The sequence below is a fragment of the Macrobrachium rosenbergii genome, chromosome 57 (assembly GCF_040412425.1).
Source record: "Macrobrachium rosenbergii isolate ZJJX-2024 chromosome 57, ASM4041242v1, whole genome shotgun sequence".
In the NCBI taxonomy this organism is placed as follows: domain Eukaryota; kingdom Metazoa; phylum Arthropoda; class Malacostraca; order Decapoda; family Palaemonidae; genus Macrobrachium; species Macrobrachium rosenbergii.
This window is the reverse complement of record NC_089797.1, coordinates 2,152,501-2,162,500: the sequence shown is the minus strand read 5'-3', so window position 1 is coordinate 2,162,500 and position 10,000 is coordinate 2,152,501. Positions and strand designations below refer to the sequence as shown.

At 36.5% G+C, this 10,000-nt stretch overlaps 1 protein-coding gene across 2 annotated transcripts in view; it reads left to right on the top strand.

Annotated features, from left to right (window-relative positions):
* Nucleotides 1-10,000, top strand: part of LOC136837095 (opioid-binding protein/cell adhesion molecule homolog) — a 230,670-nt gene that overhangs the window by 200,711 nt on the left and 19,959 nt on the right. The window contains exon 2 of one of the 2 annotated variants that reach the window (XM_067101705.1): nt 4,111-4,453. The exons of the other annotated variant lie outside the window; for it this stretch is intronic. Coding sequence (XP_066957806.1) covers nt 4,402-4,453 — 52 coding nt within the window. The 5' untranslated portion in view covers nt 4,111-4,401. The remainder of the gene's footprint in view (nt 1-4,110; nt 4,454-10,000) is intronic. 2 annotated transcript variants of the gene reach the window in all.

Here is a 10,000-nt window from a genome sequence, read left to right as displayed (position 1 = left end):
TTGGCTCAAAGTTTTGCCTGTTTCTCTCTCTCTCTCTCTCTCTCTCTCTCTCTCTCTCTCTCTCTCTCTCTCTCTCTCTCTCTCTCTTTACGTTTTTCTAGGAGAAATAATTATGCAGGTAATTGGAACGCATCCTTTCAAAAGAATTTTTAGTTTTTTTGTGTGGGTTTTTTTTTTATCGAATATCGTCTTCAGGGTGAGAGATTATTCTGTGTTGATGAACGGAAGTTGGTTTTCTAGGTGTAGAATTTGAATATTATACACACATACACTCACACTCACAATCACTGTCTTGCAAATATATATATATATATATATATATATATATATATATATATATATATATATATATATATATATATATATATATATATATATATATATATATATATATATATATATATATATATATATATATATATATATATATATATATATATATATATATATATATATATATATATATATATATATATATATATATATATATATATATATATAAGTATAAATACTTGATTTCCACGGGAATAAAACCGCTTTCAATCTCCATTTGGCCGAGTGTCGTTTCTATTAATTTTTGTTTAGCTAATGATGTTTGCTGCCTTCACCGAACCTTCAAATTCAGTCTCTCGATTTAGCTCTTTCTCCTTCTCCTCCTCCTCCTTTCGTTCGACGCCAGAAGGAATTTCTGTCAATTAATCGATTGAACGATTTTTCATGTCATTTATTTTTTTATACTTTATTCCTGATGACGCAAATGACATTTCATCATGAGTCGGATCTGATTATGTGAAAGCTGGCCTAGTGGTTGGAATTTTCATCATGTCTTTAAAGAATATTTTTGAGTAAGAGAGAGAGAGAGAGAGAGAGAACGAGGGAGAGAGACAGAGAGAGAGAGAGAGAGAGAGAGTGATTGAGGGAGAGAAAGAAAGAAAGAGAGATTGAGGGAGAGAAAGATGGAGAGATAGAGAGAGAGATGGGGGAGAGAAAGAGGGAGAGAGAGATATATTGAAGGAAAGGGAGAAAGAGAGAGAGATATATTGATGAAGAGAAAGAGGGCGAGAGAGAGAGAGAGAGAGATTAAGGAAAGAAAGAGAGAGAGAGATTGATTGATTGAGAGAGAGAGAGAGAGAGAGATTGAAGGAGAGAGAGAGAGAGAAGAGAAAGAAAGAGAGAGATTGAGGAAGAGAGAGAGAGAGAGAGAGCAATAATTTCTGATAAAAGTTGTATACATATTGGAGGACAACTCATTTTTCTTCCGATACTTGACCTTAATATCTAATTTCACAAGTAAATATTGACATTTTTGAACTCTGCGTCTAAAAAAAATTCCATATACTGATCATTAATTATAGTTCCATTTACCTTTATTATTTTTATTATTAACCATATTAATAGCTATGAAAATAAATGACAAAATCCCCGTGACGCGACTAAAACCCAAGTTGGCGGATCGATAGTTGCTTATTTTCCCGACAGATGGCGGAAACAGTCGGTCCGGGAAGGTCACGCGACCCTTCAATTCCTTCAACATAAGAGTCATTTTCGTTTGCCGGACCTATCACAGTACACTGCATTTAATGACAGCCATTAACAGGTCATGGAATTCCGTGATTTTTATTTTTTTTTTTTTTTACTCTTTAATTGGTCCTTTTTCTTGCTCGGCGATGCGTGCTGCGAGTCAGAGGCAGAGAGAGAGAGAGAGAGAGAGAGAGAGAGAGAGAGAGAGAGAGTTAGTGTATGTGTCATCTCTTTCAGAAGGCCGTTTTCCTGATCAGTCTTCTAGTTTTGATGGACTTTTAGCCGAGCAACGCCAAGCCATAAAAGACAGCCTTGGATGGAAGATAGACAGCTTGGCTGACGTTCTGAAGAATGTCTGACAGTGTACAAAAAAATGGACTCTCTCTTCTCTTTCTCTCTCTCTCTCTCTCTCTCTCACACACACACACACACACACACACTATATATATATATATATATATATATATATATATATATATATATATATATATATATATATATATATATATATATATATATATATATATATAATGTAGAGAATAATCTCGTTATTACTTAGAAAGTTGCTAAAACGTTTTATTTTGAAATCATGTAGAAAAACAGAATCTTGTTCTTTGCTAAAAGAAACCTCTTTGTGAGATTATGAAGATGAGTCAAGGATTATGTAACATTGACGCAGAATATTTTATTTTTTATATGAGAAGGGTTGATGAAGGACAAACGCTCAGTTAGGTTAGACAAAAAGTTTAATTTAAAAAAGAAAATACAAGTGTTTTAATGTTTATTTTCTGTTAGCTGACGCATGTGTTATCGGTGCGTAGGTATAATGCCAGTTTCTGTAAAATTCCATCGATAATCATCGTAAATCAATAACATAATTACAATTAATCGTAGCGATAGTGACGGCTCATATTGATAGTGAAAATAAGGAAAGAAAATGAATAAATATTCAGTGGAGTTAGATAATCAAGATTTGGGAACACAAAAGAGATGAGAAGCGATGCTATAACTGAGGTGTGAGAGCTACAACTTTCCAGTGAAAGAAAAATATAGGAAATGTGTAAGCTTATGTTTGTCATAATCTTTCTCTGTAAAGTAAAAGAAATACCAAATAGAACAAGAGCTGGAGAATGACAGAAAGGAAAGGTCGACGATGAAGGTAAAAATACAATTCTTGAGCTGAATAACAGGATTAAAAGAAATCTTTAAAACCTGAACAACGAAGAATAGTGTAATAGTGTAAAAGCCAAAACTACTGGATATATTACACGGTAGAAATAAATAAATTCCCCTACTTTGACTTAAGCTCCTTCAAATTTATCGTTATTTATTTTAAGTTAACTTTTTTTCAGGAGGTTCATTTATTACAAATGTCTTTTTATCTTGGCCCCCCATTAGCCATACTTTGCTTCCTATCTCTCTAACAAGTTTGGCTTTAAATGGGCCCCCTCTTGCTTAAAATAAGAAAAGAATATGGTTTTGCCTTAATTCTTCAATAGATTTTCCAAAGTATTTATTCATGTAATTGATTATTTATTTAATTAGGTCATTCATTCACTCATTCATTAATTTCCTGGTGAAATTACTCTACCATAAGCATCATGTTTCTGTTGTACAGCTTATGCAGTTCCCAGTGCGCTAGTCCTGTCTTGGTTACAACAAGAACAGTGTCTTGTTTTCCATGTTTCTTCTTCAGAGATTCTTTGCAACGTCCCTCCAGCTCCTAGCTGCAACCCCTTTCATTCCTTTTACTGTACCTCCATTCATATATCTTTCTTCCATCTTGCTATCCACCCTCTCCTAACAGTTGTTTTATAGTGCAACTGCTTTGAGGTTTTCCTCCTGTTACACCTTTCAAACCTACCTACTCTCTATTTCCTTTCCAGAGCTGAATGACTTCATGGGTTCCAGTGCTTGGCCTTTGGCCTAAACTCTATATTCCATTCTTCAGATATTTCTCAATTTCTTTCCAGTGCTGAATGATTTCATGGGTCCCAGTGCTTGGCCTTTGGCCTAAAGTCTATATTCCATTCTTCAGATATTTCTCAATTCCTTTCCAGTGCTGAATGATTTCATGGGTCCCAGTGCTTGGCCTTTGGCCTAAACTCTATATTCCATTCTTCAGATGTTTCCCAAACTCGATTATTTCCTTATCAGTGCATTAATTTATTGGTAAAACCAGAATAATAAAACCGTCATCCATCTATACATAGACCAAACGAAGAGGCTGAGGCATAACAACCAAAGTTTCCATCGACTGGAAACGACTCGCTTCCGCATCTCTATAACTCGTTATCGAAAACCTGCACAAACACACAGACGACGTTTTCCTCTCGGTGAATAAGCTCCCCTTTCATCCTCGGAGCACAGCCGATGGACAAACATACGGAACGTGCCCTAAGACTATTTTGTGTCGTCTCGTTCCTGCGTAGGAGGGCTCCTCGCGTGGAAGTGAAGGAGTTGGTGCCGTGTTTGTGTAATGGTTCTCATTTGCATTGAGTGTTGAGGCATAGGAAAAAACAAACTTGCTTTCCTAGTGAGTGAATAACTGAAATATCGTCTATCTCATACTTTGTTTTAATCCCCCAGTTCTAAAAAAACGAGAGATATGAAGTGTACGGAGTGAATTCTGACCTTCGAAGATTTTAACAAAAGGAAATTCATATCTAAACCAGCAGAAATGAACCGTGCAGAATCTGTCGACTTGTGATGTTAACATCAAGGATATAACAATAAAAAAACGAATCGAATCCAAACAATTTCAGTGCAGCAGCCTCTCGTGCTGGAAGAGATAAAGCTCGTGGTGATGGATTACTGTAAGTGAATAACAGAACTCGCTGCATCAAATGTGATTTTGGAAAGGAAATTCGTCCAGCCATCATGAACACGCTGACTGGGCTCATGTTTGTCTTCACGCTGTTAGATGTGCAGGGTAAGTTTCCAAGTTTGTGTTGTCTGCATTAAGTTGTAAGGCATAGGTAAATAATGGTTTGTAGGTTGATGAAATGATCAACAAATGTGTTGTTACTTGAAATGTACTTTGTAGTATTTTGTGACGCAGCTTGAGATATCTTTATTTGGGACATCATGTCTTCATTCAGAGGTAATTGAAGAGCAATTTGATGGGTGTAGTAACAAGAGGAGTGGCTGAAGGTATATCTAATCATTGTTTGATTGAAGGAAAAATGACAAAAGACACAACTTCGAGACGGGTGAAAATGAGGTTGAAAGTAAAATTTAAAAAGTGAGTTGTAAGACCAAGATTTGAAAATTGAAACAGAAACAAATACAGCAAAAATGGAGCAGAATTAAAGACTAGGAGTTGGAATGAGAGGAAAGAGAGTTTAAATGAGTAGAGGAGTTTGGAAAATATCGAGATTTTATCAAAAGGACATCAGGTCGTAATCTGTGAGCATAAGAGGTTATGATTAGAGGTGAGGTGACAATGAGTAGTTCAGTGAAATCTAAAAGATTATCTGAGATGCAGGTGTATGAGGAAAGAGATCATACGATGGTATATAGATTGATAGATAGGATGGTCAAGAAGGAAGTGGAGAGGAAACGAACTCCAGGGTAAACGTTTGATCTATGAGGAAGTTAATATGCAGAGATAGTTTAATGGGGAGCGGAATCTCAGAATGGCAGCTGCATATGAAGATAGGTATTAAGTGAAATGTAGACCCGCGTCGATAAAGTGTATATTTTAAAGATTAACCATTGGGAAGAAAAGAAGAGAGACAGAGTTGAATGATACAAGAACGGAAAGGTGCTGGTGAATGGTTAAGAGTGCTTATGGATATGACTATTGATGTAACCAGGGGGGGCAATTGCACTGGGAATGCACCAGGGGTATATAAGATCACAGGTAAAATATTACACTACTGTGGTGCTAATGATACTGAGTGGTAGCCATGGTATGTAACGCTCCATAAAATGGTAGAGGAGAATAATTGTTTTGTTTTATAGAGGTAAAAGTGAAAGAATAATCTTCAGGAATATAATGGCATAACAATAACTTAGTATACCAGAGAATGTGTCTGGTAGGATTCTGATTACGAAAGTCAAGGACAGAATTGCTGCCAGGTGAGGAACGGTGTGGGTTTAGACAAGTAAGAGGGTGTGTGGATCAAGTTTTTTTTTTTTTTTAACTAGGTGAGGAGCTTGAAAGCAAAGGAAAAAGGCTGTGGGTGGCATACAGGAGCCAAGCATAAGCTACTGATGAACACACAATGCAAAGGTTGTTGGCTATGTGTGGGCTAGACTAAGTTACAGAATAGTTAAAGAAATTTGCAATGGTCCGCTGGTTTAGTGGTTAGTGTCGTGGCATGCCGCTCAGATGTCGCTGGTTCGCTTCTCCCCCAGGGCGATGAATTATCCCTGGCTCTGTATCATGATCAGTTACTGTTGCTGTGTGGGGGCTGCTGTGGGAGGTTGAAACCAACATTCTTTGGAAGCTTGAATTTCAAGTCAGTGGCCTCTTTGGTGTGCTTGTTCCATGTGAATAGGTTTCATAAACTGAAATATAATAATAATAATAATAATAATAATAATGCATGTTAGGGTATATGGGCAGAAGTGGGGCTGGTTTGAGATATAAGAGAGTCAGGGGCAAGAGTGTATTATATCTCTGTATTTATCCAGTACCTTTATGGTTGAAGTGAAATGAGTTCAGATACACAGCAGAAGTCCCATTATTGTTGAATTGAGGCAATCAGTCGTAGATGGAGTGGGAGATAGTTGATGTCTGAGGATAATACAGTGATTGTTGAACAGAAACCTCAGAGACTAGTGAAATAGTTCAAAATTTATCCCAGTTGGAGAAATCTGGGAGTTAATGTGAACAGGAGTAAGATTTCCAGGTGAATGTAAACCGTGAATAAGGAGCCTGATGTCCATAGGGATGGAGGAATATTTGCACTGTTCCGTATGAGGTTTTGGGAGTAAATATGGAAGAGATAGCAGGATAAGAGAAGATAAAGTCTCAGAATATATGAATCACGGAGGGCATGAGGTTTTGTACAAAAACTTAGGAAGAGACTAGAGATTTCAGTAGAATTAAACATGGGAATGTGTGAAAGGATTGTTCAGCTATAATTCTCCTTTATGAAGTGAAATGTGGATAGTGATTTTGAACAAAATAAGAAAGGTTGAAGTTGTTTAGATGTAATGCCAACAAAATAAGAAAGGTTGAAGTTGTTTAGATGTAATGCCAACTGCAGAAAAAAATGGATGACATGAGAAATGCAGAGATACTTAAAATTGGTGAAAAGGTGATGAATGCGAAAGGATAGACCAGGAATGTTTTTAGATGGTTTGGCCATGTGTGAAGAATAACTGATACTAGCTTGGCGAAAAGTGTATTTATCTTATCCTTTGACTCTTTATCAAGACCTATGTGGCATAGGGCCAGAGGAATTTATCATATATAATATCCTCACGTATGAAGAAATTGATATGCAAGGGTATTTGTGACTATATATATATATATATATATATATATATATATATATATATATATATATATATATATATATATATATATATATTTAGGACATCGGATCCTTATAATGTGATTGCAAATAATTACATTAGGTAATAGGCAAATGGAATACCATTAAAAGTAAATGGAGCTACAAGAGAGAAAAACTAAAACAAAACTGAGGAAATCCATTAATATGCCCTATTATTTTGAATTTCCTCGAAAAATTATATGTAAAAGATTATCGAAGACTGCTTGCTACAAACGGGGAAAGAATTGAGGCGTAATGAGGTTTAGCACTTCTGAAAGCAGTCAGTATAAAGCCACCCTCTATTCGCACGCCTTAATAACATTTCTAGTACAGAATTATAGACAAAACCAATAGGAGTAAAACACAGGTATGCGCCAGGCATTACCTGGTGAGGAACAGATAGGAATGAATTCGTTTTACAATGGATAACTCAGAAAGGAAAAGTAATTGGGAAGAATGTATATACTTGCCTTCTGATGGAAAGATTAGGCACCTTCATGTAGCCACCTCCACCCACATCTCAACTCAATCCCTCCCTCCCCACCTCCCCCGCCTCATCCCCACCGTCCCAAACCACCAAACCCACCAACATCCCCACGCTGGGTATTATAGCTTGCTGCTGACGAGGCGGGGTAGGTCCATACCTGGCGGTGGGTATCCCTGGAACATGGCGTTATGTTCCAGACACAGCATTGCTACGGCTTCATCGAAGCATGGGATTATGTGCTTTGAAAGGATTTGCACAGAGAGAGAGAGAGAGAGAGAGAGACACTCCGGTTTCGAGAATTTGATGAATACGGAACGCATAATGCGAATCCTTATTCCAACCGGGAACGCGGTTCCCGATGGAGGTTCAGAATGCGTTCGAGCGCGACGGATTCGGACGAGGTTTGCGATTCTTTAGAAGAAGAAGGAGCGGCGGAGGAGGATCTGGAATGTATCTAGGAGGTAATCTCGCAGTACGTGAGCAAATATTGGGTTATCTGGTTACTCGATCCTTTTTGGCGGTGGACTTAGTAAGAATTCGATGGAGGTTTGGGCTCGTGTATATATATATACTAGGATATTATATTTGTATTAACAGATTGAGGTATTCTGGTTGGTGCTCTCTTAGAACTTCTATATTGTTACTTGGTAAAATGGGCCTTGTACACAGAATCACTCATGTATATTTATATGTACATATACATATACATATACATATATATATATATATATATATATATATATATATATATATATATATATATATATATATATATATATATATATATATATATAATATATATATATATATATATATATATATATATATATATATATATATAAATTTACACACACACACACACACACACACATATATATATATATATATATATATATATATATATATATATATATATATATATATATATACGCACACACAAAACAGAATATTACGCCACGATGAAATTGCAACAATGTACTCGAAGACCTTTCGCCTTTACTCAACGGCAATCTCTTGCAAACTACATACAATGGAACAAAAGATTACAAAGAAGATTCGGTTCTACAAACAGAAGCTAACTCTAAGGGGTATATAACCATTCTGATTCGTAAAAAAGGTTATAAAATCTTGAGGTCAGGGCACGTTTCTAAGACTAACTCAGGTACGTAACCTTTACTCAACGGCAGTCTCTTGCAAACTACTTACAATGGAACAAAAGATTACAAAGAAGATTCGGTTCTACAAACAGCAGCTAACGTGGGTATATAACCATTCTGATCCGTAAAAAGGTCATCATAAAATCTTGAGGTCAGGGGCATGTTTCTAAGACTAACTCAGGTGCGTGAGTAAAACAAGACGAGGCAAAGGTATTGAACACGGATTACTGACATGCTTTAGTTTCTGTTAAATTCCTTTGGACAGCTTGTGTTCAGTGGGGTCAAGAGCATATAGACCTGTACTTAAATAAATATCGTCTAATTAAGGCCACAGAAAATAGATCTATCTTTCGGTGGTCTCGGTATAATGCCGTATGAGCCGCGGCCCATGAAACTTTAACCACGGCCTGGTGGTGGCCTGGCTTATATCATTGTCAGATGCACGATTATGGCTAAATTTAATCTTGAATAAAATAAAAACTACTGAGGGTAGAGGATTGCAATTTAGTTTGTTTGATGATTGGAGGGTGGATGATCAACATACCAATTTGCAGTTCTCAAGCCTCAGTAGTTTTTAAGATCTGAGGAAGGATTATGGCTAACTTTAATCTTAAATAAAATAAAAACTACTGAGGCTAGAAGGCTGCAATTTGGTATGTTTGGTGATTGGAGGTGGATGATCAACATACTAATTTGCAGCCCTCAAGCCTCAGTAGTTTTTAAGATCTGAGGGCTGACAGAAAAGGTGCTGACGGACAGGCAAAGCCGTCACAATAGTTTTCTTTTGCAGAAAACTAAAATCTAGAAAAAAAAAATTTTTGGTATGACAAAGGATAACCTTCAGATAAAAGGCTGTAGGTGTAGGTACAAAACTAAGACATAACAAAATGAAATGTGAACGTTGTTGATTGCAGATCATCCAGTTCTGACTGAACATAACGAAGAGAAACTGTAAAAGAAGTGAACGATACTGAAAATCTTTGATAAAGGAGAAAGTTCAGAGTAAACGTCAATAGGGATTAAGGAATTGAGGACACAACGAAAATAGGAAGAAGAAGCAGTGAATCATAATACCAAGTGATGGAAGAATGGGAGCTGCAGATTTGGACATTTGGAAGTGGGTATAATTGATGATGGTGGGATAGAAAGAGTGGAGAGTGAGAGGTGGGGGAAGCCATGAAGATACAGAGTTGTACTTTTATAACATATGTAATCAGCTTATTCTTCCCATGGTCATTTTTTGGTGGTCATTCTCTTTCCTTGTATAATCTTCTAATTGACTTTTCCCTGCTTCCGAGCTGTTGGCCCTCATCTTTTGCAAAACC